Genomic DNA, 20213 nt, shown 5'->3' on the forward strand with positions numbered 1-20213 from the left:
TAGGGGCAATCAGGAAGGCAGACAGGCGAACAGTTGGGAGCCAGCAGTCCTGGACTGTGAGAGGGATGTCCAACTGCCCGTTTAGGATTGGGCCTAAATGGGCAGTCGGACATCCCTCGAGGGGTCCCAGATTGGAGAGGGTGCAGGCTGGGCTGAGGGACACACACACACACCCCCATGCACGAATTCTGTGCACTGGGCCCCTAGTAATAATAATAATAATAATGCTTTGAAATGCCTTGGGGAGGCTCATGAAATCTCAAGAGAGTGAACAGCCAGACTTCAAGAAGGACAAGGAAGAGGATTTGGCCAGGGATCCAGGCTGCGGGAGCCAGAGGCAGGCTCCCCAGGCACGCCACCAGGACAGGTGAATCCAAGTGTTTCCAGATCCGGCCTTTCCCTTCAGGACATGAGTGTCCAATTGGCCTTGCCTGTGTCGTGTGCCCCAGCCAAGGGAGGGCAGGGCATCTCGACTGGAGAAAAAAATGAAGTTGCTACCAAAATAATAGACCTGCACGGGGCTGGGCACCAGCAGTGGACCATTGGAAGGTTTTGCTTCAGTGTCTTTCAGTATCATAAAGAGAGTTACGAGAGCATAGTTGGCCATTCCTTTCCCTCTATCCAGCTCCCCAGAGTCAATTCCTGGAATATCTCCCAACTGCAGAGTCACTTCCAAGTTCCCCGAGGCCCCAGGCTCCCCGCTGGGCCCATGTCACTGTCCTCCTCTCCTCCCCAAGCATCTCATCTTCTCCATCTTCTCTGTTATTGCTGGGAGCAAGTTGTAAAAATGAATATTTTAAAATTCATCCTCCAGGAGGGCCCTTGCAGGTGAAGAAACATCGTCCTTTAGGCAATTTAACTCCATCCCAGGGATAAAAAAAAAAATAAGTAAGACCCAGGGTAGGCTGAGAGGAGAGAGGAATTAAAGGATGAGTCATCCTCACTGAAGCAGAATCCAAGCTCCAGAACCAGGCCCTGCGTAGACCCTCCTTCGGAGCCGGGGTCAGCGAGATGCTGGGCTCATTGAAGCCTCCTTTTTGCCCTCGCTGTGACGGAACCCTTTTGCACCTGTTCTCATCATGTAACAGCTTGATGCTGGTTCCTTCCCAGAAAGCTTCACTAGCACCTGGCTCCAGGCACTGGCCTGCAGAGCATCGCACCCCTGGGAAGAGGGGGACACGGTCGTTTTCCAGATGTCTCTCTTTAAGTGACTGCTTGCTTATTCGGACTGGCTTCACGCACCGTATTGTGTCTTTGGCAAGTTACAAAGTTCAATAGCCAAATGCGTTGGAAAGAAAAGCAGAAACAGAACATCTGATTTAAAAACAGCATCCCCGAGATCCAAAATGGGATTCTCGGTTCTGTTCCTTGTGCTTTGGGGAGGTCACACTTCGTGGTTTGAGAAGGTGCTGGAGATGGGAAATGGGCCAGCTCCCCGCAGCTGCCCCCTTGGGGTCTATCCCTAAAAACACACTCCAATGCCTTTTATTTTGTATCTAAAAATACCTGTTTAGTTTCCTATATTTGGGACAATATATTGATCCCACTCAGCCTGTCTCTTAAATCAGAGCTTCTCAAACTTGAATGTGCACCTGAACCACCTGAGGATCTTGTTAACATGCAGATTCAGCCCTAGCCCGTTTGGCTCAGTGGACAGAGCGTCAGCCTGCGGACCAAAGAAGGTCCTGGGTTCGATTCTGGTCAAGGGCATGTTCCTAGGTTGCAGGCTCCTCCCCAGCCTGGGCCCTGGTTAGGGGAGTGCAGGAGGCAACCAATCAATGTGTTTCTCTCACATCGATGTTTCTCTCTGTCTTTCCCTCTCTCTTTCACGCTCTCTAAAAATCAATGGGAAAATATCCTTGGGTGAGGATTTTTTTAAAAATGCAGGTTTGTATTCATTGGCTCTGACATGGAGTCTAAGATCCTACACTTTTTTTTTTAATATATATATTTTATTGATTTTTTACAGAGTGGAAGGGAGAAGGATAGAGTTAGAAACATCGATGAGAGAGAAATATCGATCAGCTGCCTCTTGCACACCTCCTACTGGGGATGTGCCCGCAACCAAGGTACATGCCCTTGACCGGAATCGAACCTGGGACCTTTCAGTCCGCTGGCTGACGCTCTATCCACTGAGCCAAACCGGTTTCGGCTAAGATCCTGCACTTCTAACAGCCTTCCAGGAGAAGCTGATGCTGTGGGTCCTGGGACCGCACTTGGGAGTAGCAAGGCCTCAGTTAATGGCCACTCCTTTGGTGTCTGCCTTGTATCTGCGTCCTGGAGTTGTAACCGCTCCAGAGTAGAACAGAGGGACTTAGATGTTGGGATGGCATCTATAGGTACCTTGGCTGCAGAAGAAGCGACCTTGAAACAGGCGTGGCTACTGCCTGCCCAGCAGCTCCCCCTCCTCCAGGGCCGTCAGGATAAGAAAGGAGCAGGCTTGCTAGTGGCTTGGAACCACACTGCCCGGTAGAGCTTCCTGTGACAATGGAAATGTCCCATATCTGTGCCGTCCAGTAGGGTAGCCACATGTGGATGTGGAGCACTTAAAATGTGGCAAGTGCAACTGAGGAACAAATTTTTTAATATATTTTTATTGATTTCAGAGAGGAAGGGAAAGTAAGAGAGAGATAGAAACATCAGTGATGAGAATCATTGACCGGCTGCCTCCTGCATGCCCCACACTGGGAACTGAACCATGACCTCCTGGTTCATAGGTCAACACTCAACCACTGAGCCACACTGGCCAGGCTGAGGAACGAAATATTTAATTTTGTTTCATTTTAATTAACTATGAATAGGCACGTGTGGTTCCTGGTCACCGATCTGGACAGCGCAGTCTCAGAACTTAGAAGCCTGTCGTCTGCTCACTGACTCCCTGGCCCTCCACCAGTGGCATCATTACAAAAATAATCTTCCCTTGAACATACCTGGTTATTTTTATACTCATCCCAGCTCTGATTTGTTTTCTGCAAAAGCCTCTGGCTTTTATTTTGTTTTGTTTTCTCACTGTCTATCTGCAGACCACTGTGCATTAGGGCAGGTTGAAGATGAGAAAAGCAGTGTGGCAGGACAGAAGAGAACAAGAGCAGGGTGAAACCTTTCCCTGGGCTGTGTGACCTTAGGCAAGGCCCTTAACCTCTCTGAGCCTCTGCTTCCCCATCTGTGGAAAACGAGGGTGATTTCAAGGGTTGAGCTCCCCAGTGTAGAAATTCAATCCATATAGTGATGATTGCTATTACGTGAATGTCCTTGGTAAACTATAAAGCCTTGTGAAAATATGAGGCAAAACATTGCTGTCAAAATTCTTTTTTTTTTTTTTTTTTTTTATAAACAAAATGCTCTGAAACCTGAAGGAAGCTGCGTCAACCAGGCCCAGGAGACAGACCAAACTCTCAAAGCAATAAATCTGAACATTTTATGCCTTTCGCATTGAGCAAGCATCTTGTTGTTGGCCCTGAATCTATGAAATTGGGAGGGAGATTGGATGACTGTCCCAGGGCCTTGGGGGGTGCTCAGATCGGGGTGGAGGATTGAAGCAAGACGCTGAGAGCGTGCCCAGGGATCTGGCCGAGAGGTGTCTCTACTTCCAGGGAAGGTTGAGGTCCCATTCGGATTTCCTCTGCATGGAGTCTGGAGTCTTGACGAGTCCTGTAGGCAAAGATTCACAGAGGAGGAAACCGAGGCCCAGAGAGGCCTGCTCCGGTCTAACAGCTGCTCTTGGCCTCTGTGCAGCTCTGTGGAAGCCCAGAGCTGAGTCCCAGGGGTGATCCTTTCCCCAGAGGCTTGTAAACCCACCCGTCCCCAGCACCCGGCTGACCTTCCCAGTCCCAGCAGCGCATCTCTCCAGCCTGGGTCCAGAGCCTGGCAGGGTGTCTGTGTCTTTAATAAAAAGCAAGTGTAATAAATAAAAGTTATCTGGTAAAGAAAACTTCCCTCACTTATGTTCCAGGGGCTGTGGCTCATCAATCTTCCCCTCCTAACCTGCTTTGTGCTCTGTTAGCTTTGCTTCCTGATAGAACGGAATTTGCTTTTCTAATGGCATCTGCCGTATGCTGGGTGTCCCCAAACATTAATGGTAACCAGCTGGAAGAGGCACAGTTGGAAGCCTTGGGAAGCCAACACCAGATGTCAGGCCCTCAGTGGGTGCCAGCCACTGAGGATGTGGGGCCAGAGCGCTGGGCAAGGGCTGGGTCCAGGACCCACAACTCCTGGTCCCTGGGAGTCATTCATCCAAAAGACATAGGCGTGTCCACCATGTGCCAGGTCCCGCGTGGCGCTGGGAAGACAGGGCCCTGCGTGCATGGTGCTGTCATGCCTGGTTACCCATGAAGGACAGCAGTAGTGGGAGAGGCAAGCCCCTGACCCCACGCAGTCGGCTGGCTCATCCCCTGGGAGGTAATCATGGCAAGAGATTGGACTCAGGTAAACCCAGGTGCCAGAACTCAGGCCCCTTCATTTTAAAATGAGGCAAATCATCCTCACCTTACCCGGTGGCTTGAGAGCAAAATGAGATCACGTAGGGCACCCAACACCCAGTGCCTTGCACAGTGGGTGCTCAGTGCCTGCTAAATCCCGCTGACCTCCCACACCTGGCAGGTGCACCAGCACGGGGTTGGCGTCTCCCAGGATGGTGCTGCTCCCCTGGGCTCGGTCCGTCCAGAGCCTGCCCTCTCCTGGGAAAGTGCAGACAGAGCCCCCAGCTCCTGGGGACTTGACAGACAGAAAGTATTTCCTCAAATTCCACCCACCTCCAGTCCCCAGGTCACTCCCCAAGCATGCCCAACGTTGCTCTCCGGAAGAACCACGCCAGTGCCATGCAGGCCCAGCAGCGCAGGGGGCGGCCAGTGACACAGCCCAGGCCCACCAGGTAAGGGTCGCCCTCCTCATCTCAACCCACAGAAAGGCTTCTTGACGCCTCCTTGCGGTGGGGAAGGCTTGGCCCTGACAGGTGAGGGTGCCCAGCCTGCACACCTACCTGTGTGCCATGGACACGTGCTCTCCATTCCTGATCCATTGCAGAGGTGGCCTTCCAGCTGGACCATGAAGGGAGTAAGCATTGAACTCTGCCATTTTTCTAGCTGACATTTTAGAAGCGAGTGGGATAAGAGTGGAGAGGGGCTGCCCATCTGCTGCTGGGCGGGCAGGGCCAGCGGGGTGGACAAGAGGCCGGGGCCCAGGACCCCACTTCCCAGGACCCCACTCCCCAGGAAGCTCTGGGCTGTGCGGTTCCCCCGCTCTCGCCCCCGCCCCAGCCCCTTCCTTCTCGGGGCCCTCAGCCTGGAATTGCTCCGCCTGCGGGTGGGATGCGGGGGCCTGGTTTGGGCTTGGAAATTGATGTGCAGCGGGGAGGCGCGGAGATGGCGGGAGGACGGGCCTGAGGATGGCGGGGCTGGCCCGAAGCTCTGGAACCCTTTCCTGACTCGCTCAGACCTGCGCCAGGCGCTGGGGGAGGCGGGCGCCTCGACACGCGGCCCCCGAGGGTCGCAGCCCCGCAGCCCAGAGGCCGCCCGCCCCGCCCCGCCGCCCGGGCCGCCCCGCCACGCTCCTCCCCGCGGCCCGCCCGCCCGTCCGCCCGCGTCCCTGCCGCCCGGAGCCGCCGCCATGGGCCGGTCCCGGCCAGGCGAGCGCGGGGCCCTCAGCCCCGGCCCCGCCGCGCCCCCCGCGCCCCCGCCGCGCTGCGCTCGCGCCCTGGCGCTGCTCGGGGCCCTGCTCGCGGCCGCCGCTGCCGCCGCCGCCGCCCGGGCCTATGCCCGCTACACCGAGGCCCAGGCGGCCGCGCGGCAGGTCCGGCGGCGGGCGGTGGGCGCGGGCACCGGAGACTAGGCGGGGGGAGGGGGGTCGGCGCGACTCGCAGAGGGTCCGGGTCCGGGTCCGGGTCCGGGTCCGGGTCCGGGCCCGGGGTGGGGGGGGAGAGGGGCGGGCCAGGCGGCGGGCGGGGAGGGCAGCGGGAGGGGGAGAGGGAGGGGTGCGCTGGGGCAGGGGCGGGGGTGGAAGGGCGGCCTGGAGGGGGACGGGCCGCAGGGGACCGGTGGGCTGGGGTGCACGGCCTGGAGGAGACGGGCAAAGAGGGTCCCCGGGGTGGAGCCGCCTGGAAGGACCGATGGGGAGGGATGCAGGGCTGAGGCAGACTGCAGGAGGCGAGGCGGCCCCAGGACCCGGCCGAGTGAAGCGGGGCGCCGGCCGGGAGCACTGGGACAGCAGGGAGGGGAGACAGGAAGGACAGTGGGTCTCTGGGTGGGTGGAATGGGGATGAGCCAGGAAGAAGGGACTGGGGACGAGGCGACAGAGTGGGTGAGGCGGGAGTAACGCTGGACCAGAGAAGGCGGCCGGTGCGGGGGGGTGAGGGGGGGGGGAGTGGCTCTTGGACAGATGACCTGGAGGTGTGGAGAGACCTCTGGCCCGCCCTTCCCCCAGCAGGAGTCAGCGCTGAAGGCCCTGGGGGCAGAAGGCCTCTTCCTCTTCTCCTCCTTGGACACTGACCAGGATCTGTACATCAGCCCTGAGGAGTTCAGGCCCATCGCTGAGAAGCTGACAGGTACCCAGAGAGGCTGGGAGAGGCGGGAGGAGGGAGCCACAGGCCGCCCTCTGCTTCTCGCCTGCCGCCTGCTGGGTCTGCTCTCAGCCCAGGGGCCACCGGAAGCAGAGGGAGATTGTGGGTCCTGGCAACCCTGGGGTCACCCTGGCCCTGACACTTTCTAGCTGCTGGTAAGGGCAAGCTTCTTGCACACACACACACACACACACACACACACACACACACACACACTCACTCACTCACATGCACTCCAGTCTGTACTCCTCACGTGCGAATTACTAGTTAGCATTCCCTGACCACTTCCTCGGGGCTGGACATGGCTTTAAGCACCTCATGTGAGTTACCTCTTTATTCTTTGCAATGCCCTGTGAGACTCACACTGTCACATCCCCATGTTTACAGTTTGGGAGACTGGGGCACAGGGTGGCTCACTGGCTTGCCCAAGCTAGAAGGTGCAGAGCCAGGGTCATCTGGCTCCAGGTCCTGCCCCAGCTCACAGATTTCAGGATTAGAGAGAGTATCGGCCAGTGGCTGGTAAGCAGTAGATAGTCCATAGGAGCTATTCTGATTATTTTACTAACCATTAAAACTCTTAGGTGCTGCCAGATGCCTGTCCCATTCTCGCTACCCATTTTTGCCTGGCTGTAACCAGTGGTTGTTGGATTTTTGTTATTGTTGTTTTATAAAGATGAAGGCCTGAAGCATCTAATCTACATATATAGAAACCTAAGCGACCTACCGGTTGCTATGACGTGCACTGACCACCAGGGGGCAGACGCTTAACGCAGGAGCTGCCCCCTGGCGGTCAGTGCTCTGATGGGTCCCCATCGGGGACTGGGCGAGCCCCCGATCGGCCCAATCGCCGGCTAGGCGGAGGGACCCACCCATGCACCAATTCATGTCCCAGGCTTCTAGTGAACTATAAAATGCTCTCTCACCACCACCCCAACCTCTGTGTCCATTTCTGGTGACATTTCTTGAACTTACGATCTTGGGCACCTACTTGTTACCCAAGTGGCCCAGTGTAAGTAGGTCAATTGATGGGAAAGGCAAGAGAGATGCCAGCTGCTCTCCGGTGAGGAAGCACCAAAGCCCCGTGGTGAGTTTTCTGGGTCTCGGGATGGGCCGGTGGCTGTGGTCACTGCCAGAGGAGAAGAGTCAGAGGAAAACTGCTAATTTGCCAGAGCGGACGTGGGCCAGTGTCTTCGTGACAGTCAGTTCTGTGGTAAAAGCAGATGGCAGGTATGCAGGTCAGCCCCCTGAGGATTGGTTCCAAAGTCTTAATTTGGACACACTCTTCCACGCACCCACACAGCCACCTCCTCATCCTTTTTTATGGCCGGTGAGCAAGAGTAATGCCATGTTGGCCAAGCCTAATGGGCTTGGGGGCCATTTTAATTTTTTAAAAATAAATCCCCTTACCTTTGAGGCCACTGTAAGTGCAAAACTGGACCAAGTTTTGGGAAAACAAAATTTTTTTAAAAACAACAAAAACACAAAACACCAAATCTAAGCAGTGACAAGGGGCCAACAGTCTCTAGTTGGTGCAGTTATGAGTGTTTAATTTTCTGCTTTATGTGTTAAAAGTTTCACAAACTGTCTATAATGAGCAACTGTTACTTATAAGTCAGGAAATAAAACTTTTTATTAAAAAACAAAAGGGCCATAAAATGCTGGGCATTATTATTAATAATAATCTGGACAACAGTAAAAGAAGCAAGCAGACTAATAACCCTGTTCATGCCTTCTGTCCCTTCCTCTGAGGTCCCCAGATGGCCGGTTTTGGGGAAGGTTTGCCGCATTGACTTACAAATGCAAAAATGTCAGTGATTCTTTAGGACGGGGGTTTGCATCGGGAGCCCTGGGAGTGCCAATTAGAAGGGCAGTTTGCTGATCCACCCGCTTCGGGTTCCTGCTCAGTAGGTCTGAGGTGGGCTCTGGGCATCTGGAAGTGCAGAAAGCATCCTGGGGGGTTCTGATGATCCCGGTTAAGAACTGCTCCGAACGCACCCAGGCAGTCTGTCAGCAGGTGCCACCACGCGCGGTCCCTACCACGAACCTGCCCTGGGAGAGCAGGTGTGACAGGACCCACCGCTGCTTTATTCCGTTCTGTGTCCTGGGGCCCTGCCCTTCTATTTGTCACCTCCTTTGAAATAGGCTTCCTTTCTCCCTTAAACCTTCATCGTGACTCCTTCTACACATGAAAGTTACAGACTTAGCCAGCCCCTCTCTGAGCAGGAAGAGATCTGAGAAATCAAGGTCAGCCACTGCCAGTCCAGCAGCCCTCCTCATACAAACGTGGAAATGATGCCACCCAGGAACTCAGGGAGAAGCGAGTCTCCTCACTCCCAAACCAGTGCTCTTCCTATGTCACCGAAGATGGCCTGATTCTGTTTCTTGCTTTATTCTTTGAGGGGACTGAGGCTCTGAGGTCTTACCTCCCCCAGGAGAGGGTGGTGGTTAATCATGGGTTTGGAGTGAAACAGGCCTGGGTTTGAACCCTGACTCCCCCACTGCCTCGCTGTGTGACCTTGGAGAAGTGATACCACCTCTCTGAGCCTCCAGTTTCTCATTCATCAAATGGGAGTTGGTAGTGATGTTGTCTGCCTCACAGGGCTACTCTGACACGAAAATGTGACACATGTTGGTTCTTACTTGGGCGATTGCTGTTACCCGCAGCTCCAGGCCTAGTTCCCTTAGTCACTGGCCAGAGTGGATGCCTAAGGGCAGGGCCCTCTCCGTCTGTGTCTCGTAGGATCAACTCCTACAACCAGCTACGAGGAGGAGGAGCTGCCCCCTGACCCCAGTGAGGAGACACTCACCATAGAAGCCCGATTCCAGCCTCTGCTCCCGGAGTCCATGACCAAGAGCAAAGATGGGTTCCTAGGGGTGAGTTGGGGTGGGGCAAGGGGTCCCCACAGGTGGGACCTTAGATAGGAGGGCCATCTGTGTGCACTCGCCACCTGAGAATGGGGCTGTGTTCATCTTTCCATCTTCCTTCATCAGCTGCCCTCTGTGCACCCCATGTGCCAGGCCCTGGGGGTCCAGAAGCGAGTGCGATGCTATCCCTGCGGTCCAGGCACACAGTCAGGTGGGGGAGGCGGGAGGGATAAGCATGAGCCTGGAACCCAGATGGGGGATCTGGGACGGCTTCCTGGAGCAGCGACACCTGACAGAATGCAGGAGGAGGAGGAGGGTTAGCCAGGTCAGGCAGGGGCAGGAAGGACCTGGTTGGAGGACACAGCAAGTGCACTAGAGACTGTTGGTGCAGCCGCCTCATTAGAATCATTGCTTTCTGCAAGTCAGTCTTTTCCCCGCAGGCTGTGTTTGCTGAGGGCCAGGCCTGTGTCCCCCACGTTTGTCACCCCATCCCCAGGCCCCTAGCACAATGCCCCGCACCTGACAGGTGCTCCAGGCCCCTAGCACAATGCCCCGCACCTGACAGGTGCTCCGTTGAACTCTCATGACTCAGACCTGAGGTTCTGCCCCTGGCAGGGGTTGTGGGGTGGGGAGGCTGCCTGACAAACGCTTTGCTGACCAGCTCCACTCGGGCCCGAGGTCCTATGGACAAGGTCCAAGCCCATCATGGGACCTAACCATCCCTGGATGAGGAACCTGAGAGCAGGTGATGGAGGAAGGACAGCCTGGAGGATGCGGGTGGAGAGGCGCAGGGCGTGGCTACTAATGGAAAGTGACAGGGAGGATGACTCAGGCTTCTGGCTGGTGGCCAGGTGTGTGGTTGCCGTTAGCCCCATGGACTGGAGGAAGGAAGGAAGCAGATCTGGTGGAGACAGAATGGGGGCAGTTTGGACAGACTGAAGTTGAGGCACTTAGGGGATGTCAGGGGGGAGTCCAGTAAGTGGTTTGAAGCACAGGTTTGACCTTCCATGCAACGTTCTGGGTGGAGATGGGTTTGGTGGTGATGAGCCTAGAGTTGGGTTGAAGCTAAATGAGCAAATGAATCCCCTGCAGAGCAGTGAGAACCTGCACTTACAGGGGAGGTGCGTGAGGAGCAGCACCCCCAGTCCGCCCCCTCGCAGAGCCCCGCAGAGCCCCGCCCCTTTTGCAGGCAGCTCCTCTGCAGGGCTTGCCAGCCCGTGAGCGGGACCCTGTGAGCAGGACCCAACGGGCGGGCGATGCCTGGCCCTGCACAGCCAGTGCTGCTGTGAGGACCTGCCTGTTCCGGCTCCCTCAGTGGGAGCTCCCTGCCCCCTCCTCCCAGTTCCACTTCTCTCTGAGCCCGTGCCCCCACCCACCGCCATCGCCATCCAGGTGGGGACAGGAAAGGGACCTGCTGCTGTCAAAGACAGAGACAGCTTCCTGGTGGCTGAGTGTCCCAGGGGAGCCAGGCACTCACTGTCGTGGGGCTGAGGCCTCGGTGGGAAGGGACAGCCCCCTGTATCCCGGAAGGGCAGGGAGGAGCTACCGAAGGGGGTGCTCGTCAGGGGGCCTGCATGCTCCACTCCAGGCCGGTGTGCGGACTGGCCTGCACAGTCTCTGGCCCTCATTCTCCCTGCCTGTAGGCTCATCAGATAGAAGTGAGCCGGGTACCCAGCCAGGGTGGCCCAGGGCGCCCTCTGAGGGGTGGCCTTTCCTCCCCCAAAAGGTGGTGACTGCCTCTCTCCTCAGACTTAGCTCCAAACCCAATCTCTGACCTTGGCCTCCTCCTCACATGGGACAGGGACCCCAAAGTCATGGTGCTCGTGCCCCAGCGCTTGGGCTTTCCCTGCCCAGGTCTCCCGCCTGGCCCTGTCTGGCCTCCGCAACTGGACAACCGCAGCCTCGCCAAGTGCACAGTTCGCCGCCCGCCACTTCCGGCCCTTCCTGCCCCCGCGGGGCCAGGCAGAGCTGGGCGAGCCCTGGTGGATCATCCCCAGCGAGCTGAGCGTCTTCACCGGCTACTTGTCCAACAACCGCTTCTACCCGCCACCGCCCAAGGGAAAGGAGGTGAGGGAAGCCCGTGGGAGCCCTGGGCCCTGCACCCCGCCCAGTCTGCACCAGGACCCTGTGCCAGGCCTACCCCCCTGCTGTCCACCTCCCTCCGGACCCACCTCCACCCTGAACCCCAGGCCTGCAGGCCCACAGCCACCTGGGTCCCGCTGCTCTGCCCTAGGTCATCATCCACCGGCTCCTGAGCATGTTCCACCCGCGGCCCTTCGTGAAGACCCGCTTTGCCCCGCAGGGGGCAGTCGCCTGTCTGACGGCCGTCAGCGACTTCTACTACACCGTGATGTTCCGGTGCGTGGCCCTCGCAGCCCCGTCCTTCCCTCCCTCTGGGGACTTGGGACTCCAGGCAGCACAGGGGCTCAGCAAACGGAAGGCAGGCCTGGCTCAGAGCCCCCCTCCACCACTTGGCACCCTGGGGTCTTGGGCTCTCTGAGCCTCAGCTTCCTCCTGTGAGGATCAGGGCGGTGGTGACTTCCTCCTAGGAGGAAAGGGCGCAGAGCGCGCTTAGCACAGGGCTGGTGGCTGTGATGGTCGCCCACACAGAAGAGGGGTGTGTGGAGCTGTGACGCCAGTCACACGCAGAGACTGTGTGAGTTCAGAGGAGGGTCAGGCAAGGCTTCTGAAGGCAGCATGTGAACCAGGCCCTGGGGATGGGCAGTGCTTGGAGCCCGTGCCTTCTCCCTGCCCCACACTCTCCTGGCCCCCTGCCCAGCCCTGGCCCCAACACAGAGCCTGGGTCCCAGGCTTTGGGGCAGATGTGGGAGGCCTGCTCCAGCTGGGCTCCTTCCCCCCAGGATCCACGCCGAGTTCCAGCTCAGTGAGCCGCCCGACTTCCCCTTCTGGTTCTCGCCCGGCCAGTTCACCGGCCACATCATCCTCTCCAAAGATGCCACCCACGTCCGCGACTTCCGGCTCTTCGTGCCCAACCACAGGTGGGAGCTTTGGCCCAAGCCTCCAGCTCCAGGGTTGGAAACGGTGCCCAGAGGCCCCCTCAGTCTCTGCCCCTTCTTTGCTCCCAGAGCCACCTCTCTAGGGAGGGACCTGGAGCTGACCAGGAAGAGGCAGCTGGAGGAGGGTCATTTCATCACTTGACAAGCATGTCCCAGGTGCTGCATGGGCCTGGCCCACCAACTCCGTGCCCAGGACCCAGGGCAGCTGGAGCCGCCCCCACTCTCATAACGCTGACCCATAGCCACAGCCTGCTCATACCACCCTAGGGGGAGGCCACAGCTGGGCAGGGGCTCGGCTGGTTGGGGTCTAGAAGGCTTCTCAGAGAAAGGGGCATCTAAGCAGAGACCTGGGGGGTGCAGAGGGTTTAGCCAGGCAGAAGGAACAGCACATGCAAACGCCTGAGGGCAGCAGGCCCTCACTGCCAGTAGTTGCCACCACTGGGTCTCAGGGGGCTCCTGGGATGGCTCTGTGCCAGCCACTGCCTACCTGCCCGACTGACTCAGGGTCAGCCTCTTGTGGTGGGGGGCGGTGGGGAGGGCAGGGGACCTGGAGACCCGGGTTTCAGGTCTTTCCTGATTCCCAAGTGGCTGCTTAGTGACTGTACAGGGACACAACGTGGGCTGGGAGGAGGGAGGCCCAGAGTTAAGTTTCAGCCGTGACACCAGCGGACCGCATGTCTGATGGCAAGGCCCTGGCCCTCTCTGGGCCTCAGTCCCCTCATTTGCTAGATGGGAGGCTGGCAGGAGTGAGGGGTGGTCAGGATAACCTGGAAGAGGAAGTTGCCCCAAGGAACAGAGTGGCCACCTCGCGCTCCTTTTACTCCTCCTCCCGCCGCTCAGCAGGCCAAGCACCTGCGTTGCACGGGCTCAGCCCAGGCCACACCTGCCTCCACCCCAAGGTTGAAGGTGGGGGTCAGGGACTGGATGAAACAGAAGGAGGGGGGCAGATGACCAGGCCCAGGGACTGCTGACCCCTTCCCAGGGCACCCAGCTCACTGTGCCCAAAGTGGTTGGTTGTCAGTCCTCGGGCGCCCTCATGTGGCAGACCTTCAGGTGGCACCTGGTCTGGCCAGACCTGCTGGAGGACTGTGCCAGGTTTTCACTCCACTCCGCTGTGTCCTGGGGGATGCACTGGTGACCTCTGCCTGGAGGGGTCGAGGGCAATACAAGAGTCATGGATGGGAAAGCCCTTGGTGAACGGTGAAAGCTGGGCCACTGGAGGGGGTGCGGTTGCCGTCTCAGGAAGAGCAGCCCAGGGAGAGGAAAGGGCCCGGGCTCTGCAGTCGGAGTCCCAGCAGTTCTGAGCCCTGGGTTCAGCTTGCCAAGCCTCAGTGTCCTCCTCTGTAAAACGGGGACAGCTGTGTGCTTTCAGCAACCATGTCTGGCATGTGGCTCGTGGGCCTTGCTAACAGTGCTCTGCTCTGGCCACGCTCTCGCCCGGCTCCAGGTCTCTGAATGTGGACATGGAGTGGCTGTATGGGGCCAGTGAGAACAGCAATATGGAGGTGGACATTGGCTACATACCCCAGGTGAGCGCACACCTGGTCCCTGCCCGGCTAGGAAGGCAGGGCTCCTTCCTCTGCAAAGCCCTGTCGCAGGGCCTCTCAGCCTGGCTGCAGGCAGGTGCCCGGCTGGCGGGGAGCCTCAGGGCAGTGCAGGGTGGAGGACGGAGCTCCTGGCATCTGTTTCTGCACACAGAACCCAACGTCCGCCACGGCCCTCAGACAGCTGCACGCAGTGAAGGAGCCCTGGCTGGACACTGGCCTGGCTCACTGCGCAGCCTTGACCAGGCCCCCCTTCCCTGGGCCTCCGTTTCCCCACCTCTGCAATGAATGGGGTATCTCTGAGGGTCTCTCGGGGCCCCTTGAGGATTCTTGCCCATCTCTGAGACATCCCTCACTGAGGTCATCCCTCACTGACCTCCGGCCTAGATGGAGCTGGAGGCCACAGGCCCCTCAATACCCTCTGTGATCCTGGATGAGGATGGCAACGTGATTGACAGCCGCCTGCCCTCAGGGGAGCCCCTCCAGTTTGTTTTTGAGGAGATCAGGTGGCAGCAGGAGCTGAGCTGGGAGGAGGCTGCCCGGCGCCTGGAGGTGGCCATGTACCCCTTCAAGAAGGTGAGGCTGGGCATGCGTGAGGGCCGGGGCAGGATCTATGGGGCAGGGGCAGGGGCTGGAGCTGTGGGAGCCGCAGGTGGGCACGGGCCGCTGGGCTATGTGTAGGACTTGCTACTTGGGCTTTCTCCCTGCAGGGCCCAGGGTGCCTGGGGAGCCTCCCCTTGCCATTTAGAATTTGGAGGAGGTATCCCCCATCTCAGCAGCACCCCTTCACACACACACACACACACACACACGCACACTATACATGCATACACACACATACACATTACACACTCAGCACCTGAATGGGACCCTGGCTGCACACGTAGCTTCTCTCTCGGCTTGGCCCCAGGTCACCTACCTGCCATTCACCGAGGCCTTCGACCACGCCAAGGCCAAGAACAAGCTGGTGCACTCGATCCTGCTGTGGGGGGCCCTGGATGACCAGTCCTGCTGAGGTGAGTGAGAGACCTGGCCATCCCCACGGAGGATGGGAGAAACTTCACACTCCGTGGGGTACAGGAGGCTCTAAGACCTTGGGCCTCCCTTGTGGGAGCATGAGGGGTCTGCACAGGGCAGGGGCACGGGGTGAGGGCTTGGGAGGTTTCTGTGCTGAGCTCAGAGGAAGCTGCTGGATGTAAGCTGAGCCCAACTCAGCCATTTTCAGCTTTGAAACCTTGGCCAAGTGACTTCTCCCTGAGCCTCCGTTTTCTCAACAGAAAAGGAGGGAAACGTGCTTACCTCCCGGAGTGATGAGAAATGGCTGTGAAAGTGCGTGTGCTCCGCACAGTGTGCACAGTGAGATAACAGCAACAGTGCCGGAGGCTGGGCATGCATTCGCTTACTCAGAGCATTCGCTGGAGACCTGCTGGGGGCCAGATTCTTTGGGTGTCCCCAGTGGGTACAAAGATGAGTAAAACGATGAGGCTGTCCTCGCCCAGTCAATCAGCAAACATCCTGGGGGCTTCCTGGCCCCGCCCTAGGCTGGGTGCTGGGGCCTTGCAGTGAGGAAGTCAGAGTGGTCCTTATCCTCGGGGAGTGCACAGCGTAGAGCAGGAGGCAGATATTGAATGAATAAGTACAAGGCTGGTGAGCATTACACCGGCAGGTCCGGGGGCATGAGGGTGTGTAACTGGGGTGCCAGGGGAGGCTTCTTAGAGTGACATTTAAGATGAGACTGAAGGATGAGTAGGAGTTTGTCAAGTGACAGGAAGAAGAGTATTTTCGGTGGAAGAACAGTCTGCAAAGGCCTGGGGCACAGTTTTGTGGATTTGGGACTGCAGGTCCCTGGGTAGGGCTCACCCTAAGTCTCCGCCCAGATGCCAGGATGTTCTCGATGTGAATTACAGCTGCCATTTATTCAGCACCTACAGACTCTGTTATTTCACCTGGGTGCGTAGTCCATGAGGTTGTTTGCTGATTGAAACCCAGCGAGACATGGGGTTGCCTCACTCTCCTCGCCTTGCCTCTCCCTACACAGGTTCAGGGCGGACTCTCCGGGAGACGGTCCTGGAAAGTTCGCCCATCCTTGCCCTCCTCAACGAGAGCTTCATTAGCACCTGGTCCCTGGTGAAGGAGCTGGAGGACCTGCAAGTGAGTGGAGGGTGGATGGGAACAGCCTCATGGGAGCCCCTAGGACAATGCTGGGGGCCAAGGCCTCAAGAGTGTGCCCCACTGTCCCCACAGAACAACCAGGAGAACCCATCCCACAAGCAGCTGGCAGACCTGCACCTGGAGAAGTACAGCTTCCCCGTGGAGATGATGATCTGCCTGCCCAATGGCACTGTGGTAGGTCACCCCACCTGCACCAGCCCCAGGCCTGGCACCGTGGGTAGCGGAAGCAGCCAGCCAGGGCACAGGCTCACAGACTCATCAGGCTTCGGGTCTGGCTCCACCACTTCCTAGCTGGGCTCTTAGCCAGCCTGCGCCTCAGTGGTCACACCTATAAAATAGGAATCCTGATGCCCCGTCCGCCTGCCTCGGGCAGCGGTCAGGACGCTCCTCTGGGAAGGGGGACCCCAACAGCACCTAGGGGGCCGGGGAGCAGTAGGCACAGTGTAGCAGCAGCGTGGAAAGGACCGGGGCCTGAGGGGAAGGCTCACCTGGACCACTGCAGTCAGCCCTGGGATGGAAGGAGGAGGGACAGGCCAGGCCTTGTGACAGGTAGAGGGAACCAGGGACCCCCACCCCACCCCAGGCCCAGCCAAACGTCAAGACCCTGCCTCTCCCTGAGGGCCCCTTCCAAGCACCCAAGCGCATCCTGTAGTTGGATTCTCACAGCAGCTGGGAGCTAGGTGATTATAAACACCCGCTTTACAAGCAAGGCATCCGAGGCTCAGAAGGTCCAGAGGTTTGGAGACAGTTGCACAAGTAAGAAATGTACTGGGCCCTGGCCGGGTGGCTTCGTTGGTTGGAGCATCGTCCCGTACACCAAAAGGCTGCAGGTTCAATTCCAGGTCAGGGCACATGCCTGGGTTTTGGATTCAGTCCCTGCTCGGAGTATGTATGGGCATCTACAGGAAGCAACTGATCAATGTTTCTCTCTCACATCGATGTTTCTCTCTCCCTTCCTCTCTCTAAAAAAAAGAAAAAGAAAAAAACACATATCCTTGGGTGAGAATTAAAAAAAAAGGAAAGCAGTGTAGCTGGCTTTGAAATGAGGTCTGCCTGGGGCCTCAGCATCTCCTGCTCTTCCTGACAGAGGGGAGCAGAGTTCAGGGGTCACAGGAGCAGAGAAGGGGTGGGGGCGAGGGAAAGGTGAATCGAAGGGCATTAGGTTTTCTGCTAGTGGGCGAGGTGTGTGAGCTTCTTAGAGTGACATTTAAGGGTGTGGTCAGAGGGCCCTGGGTGAGCAGAGGCAGGAGAGGGAGGCAGCCAGCCCCGGGTTGGGTTCCAACAAGGGTTCTTCCTGGCTGCTGTCCGCCTCAGTGAGGGCAGCTGAGGCCTGAGAGTGGCCACGTCTCCGACGAGCGGCCGAGCAGACGGAGCAGGGGGGCTCTGAGCCTGGGTGGCTCTGCACCTCACCCAGCCTTTCTCCAAGGTCCACCACATCAACGCCAACTACTTCTTGGACATCACCTCCATGAAGCCTGAGGACGTGGAGAACAACGCCTTCAGCTTCGCGTCCACCTTTGAAGACCCGTCCACGGCCACCTACATGCAGTTCCTGAAGGAGGGCCTCCGGCGCGGCCTGCCCCTCCTCCAGCCCTAGTGGCCGCCCCCTGGGCCCTGAGAAGGAGGGGGGCGGGAGCTGGGCAGAAAGGCCTCCAGCAACGAGGCATTCCCACCCCACCACTCCCAGGATGCCTGTGAGGTCGGAGGTCAACTAAGGTGGCTCTCCTCGCTTGGCATCTATTTGGGGGGAGTTGGCAAGGAGGCGCCTGGGCTGGCCAGTGGGTTAACCTCTAGCTCCAGCTGCCACCATCAGCCCTTTACTACCCACCTGGCTCCAGAAGCTGCTTGGGTCCCCCCAAAACGGAGCCTGGGGTCATTTCCCTAGACGACAACCTCTCGGACACATTGTCCAGGCCCTTGTGGGGTGAAGAATAGGGAGAAGTGGGCCACCCCTTTCACCCTACTTTGAGCCCTTCCCAGAAGAAACACCCAGAAGCCCTGGCATGGGGTGGGGTGCCAGAGAAGTGCTCCTGTTTTTGTCCGGAGCCTTCTTCCTGGCCACAGCCCTCGCTGCCCTCCTGTGCCCGGTCACCAGTGGGTCAGGCTCGCAAGAGACAGCCATCTGAAGACTCTGAGCAGAACCCTCCTTCAGAAGTGGAAACCATACAGTACCCCAGACCTTGGCTCCCCAGACCAGTCTAGTCTATTCGACTTAATGAGAGGACCCCAAACCTGTTTGGGGACTTGCTGGAGGCCAGCTGCCTGGGAAGATCTGCCCTTAGGAAGGGGGTCCCTGAGGCCCAGACCCAAGGCACCACCCCCACCCACCTCAGCACAGGGTCGCAGGAGCACAGCTGGAACCAGAGCCCTGGTGTGGCCCTGGGACCTCAGTTCCACAGAAGGGTAGCCCAGCCAAGGCACAGGGCCGCCCAGACCAGCTTGTCCGCCCTGCAGGGTGTTGACGCTCCTTGGCCAAGCTCGGGGCCTCAGTTCGCCCCAAGCCACTGACCACGGCCAGTCTCTTTTTTATACACGCAGGAAAGTGTTTTTACGTGAACTTTCTCACCGTTTGTAGGTATTTTTATAACCCCCACGCTAAGGAGAAGGAAGGGGCAAAGGCTTCCCCCAGCAGCTGCCCATGATGGCTGGATCTGAAATCCTGGATGGACCCAGCTTGATGTCTCTGCAGTTGCACCCATGGGAAGAAACAGTCCTCTCTCCCTTCTCTTCTAGTTTTTTAAAAACAGTCCTCAGGGGGTCAGTGCACCCTGGCTCTCCCTCAGCCCATGAGGGCCCCAGGCCTTTCTCTGAGGCCTTGCAGCCAAGCCTGCTCCCCACCCTTAAACCTGGAAGAGGAAGGCAGGCTTCCTCAGACCCAGTCCCAGGCCTTCTCTAGCTGAGGCACGTGGTTAAGATTACATGTCTTTTCTCATTTAATCCTCACAACAAGCCTGGGAGGTGGATATTAATTGTTCCCATTTTGCAGATGAAGAAACTGAGTCTCAGGAAAACAAGCTGACTTGCCCAACAGCCCTCAGTGGTAGAGGTGAGATTCGGCCTGAGTCTTGTTTGTGGGTGTTTTGCACCCTTACCACGCCCCTGCCTGTTTTCACTGAGGTGAAAAAAAGCCTTTCAAACCAATGTCTCATTCCTTCTGATCTCTAGACCAAATGAGGCATGAGTTAGCGAGCTCAGCCAAGTTCATGTCCCCTGGGAGGCATGCTTCCATGCCCTTCACAGGGAGGGACAGGCCCGAAACCTTTCCCAGTGCTTCCAAGCACGGGTGGCAGTAAGGTGCTGGTTGTTCGGGCTTTCAGCATCTTCATCAGATGCTTCTGCCTGACCCCCATATGCCTCGAAGCTCCTGGCGGGGGAGGGCCCCCAGCTGCCCTCTTGTCACACCTCTGCCACTTTCCTCCCTGTCCCCAACGCGTCCTCTAATAAAATTGAAGATATGAGGGTGGTTTGAAGTACCTTTCCTTTGAGTGGGATGTTAACAGTTCAGTTTTGTCCTTGATAAGACTCTTGTGGGATTTGGCTTGCCAGGTGGGTTAGGGGACGTTGCTGGAATGCCTTTGGGGTCTATCTGACCTGTCACCAGAGGGCTTGAGTGACTTTCTGAAAATAATTTTGTGATGGCCCTCCTAGTGGAACTCACTATATTTAGAATCTGATGCTGTGTTTATAAAGTTAACCCCATTATCTTAAAAGCACAGCTCAAGACAGGCATTAGGTAATTTTTTATTTTTTGAGGGAGTGCACTTCAGAAAAAAACTATAAAAAGAGTGAAACAGAAGGGGGAAAGGGAAAACGCTGGGAAGGGGTAGAATCAAAGCCTGGCCTTGGCCTGCTCACAGGGAAAGGCTCTGGAGCATAAACCACACCACAGAGTTGAAGCTTCTGGATCAGTCAGTCATTGGCTGGGAGGGTGGGGGGTGGAGTAACTTCCCAGGATGGGGCCTCCGTTCTCCCTCCTGCAAGGGCAATTTTCCAGAAAAGGGGGCAGCTGTGAGTAGCTGACACAGCAGCTGGAGAATGAATTCACTGGCAGAGTAAAGGGGA

The 20213-nt window shown here is 57.6% G+C and overlaps 1 protein-coding gene and 1 long non-coding RNA gene across 5 annotated transcripts; one reads left to right on the forward strand and one right to left on the reverse strand.

Moving 5' to 3' along the window:
• Nucleotides 1–2537: 2537 nt before the first annotated feature.
• LOC308241028 lies at nucleotides 2538–5501 on the reverse strand. 2 transcript variants are annotated; one of them, XR_013959856.1, is made up of 5 exons: nucleotides 4979–5103; nucleotides 4486–4713; nucleotides 3985–4391; nucleotides 3821–3882; nucleotides 2538–3651 (listed from the first exon to the last, which is right to left on the reverse strand). It is a non-coding gene; the product is annotated as an uncharacterized lncRNA (long non-coding RNA). The 2 variants fall into 2 exon arrangements; XR_013959855.1 differs by lacking the exon at nucleotides 3985–4391 and having other exon boundaries at nucleotides 4979–5501.
• On the forward strand, nucleotides 5338–19609 carry SELENON (selenoprotein N; the record flags this gene model as incomplete). Of its 3 annotated transcripts, XR_013959854.1 has the most annotated exons (13): nucleotides 5338–5787; nucleotides 6421–6538; nucleotides 9294–9427; nucleotides 11273–11485; nucleotides 11652–11776; nucleotides 12280–12417; nucleotides 13883–13964; nucleotides 14367–14555; nucleotides 14890–14995; nucleotides 16018–16130; nucleotides 16224–16325; nucleotides 17578–19052; nucleotides 19138–19609. XR_013959854.1 is itself a non-coding variant. In XM_080654601.1 (12 exons), 12 exons carry the CDS (start codon nucleotides 5338–5340, stop codon nucleotides 17746–17748), a joined length of 1941 nt encoding a protein of 646 aa, XP_080510727.1. In that variant the 3' UTR covers nucleotides 17749–19609. The 3 variants fall into 3 exon arrangements, 2 of the variants coding, with proteins under 2 accessions (XP_080510727.1, XP_080510728.1); XM_080654601.1 differs by having other exon boundaries at nucleotides 17578–19609; XM_080654602.1 differs by lacking the exons at nucleotides 16018–16130; nucleotides 16224–16325; nucleotides 17578–19052; nucleotides 19138–19609 and adding an exon at nucleotides 15257–16007.
• Nucleotides 19610–20213: the final 604 nt, after the last annotated feature.

The sequence above is a fragment of the Plecotus auritus genome (genome assembly GCF_963455305.1).
Source record: "Plecotus auritus genome assembly, chromosome: 2".
In the NCBI taxonomy this organism is placed as follows: domain Eukaryota; kingdom Metazoa; phylum Chordata; class Mammalia; order Chiroptera; family Vespertilionidae; genus Plecotus; species Plecotus auritus.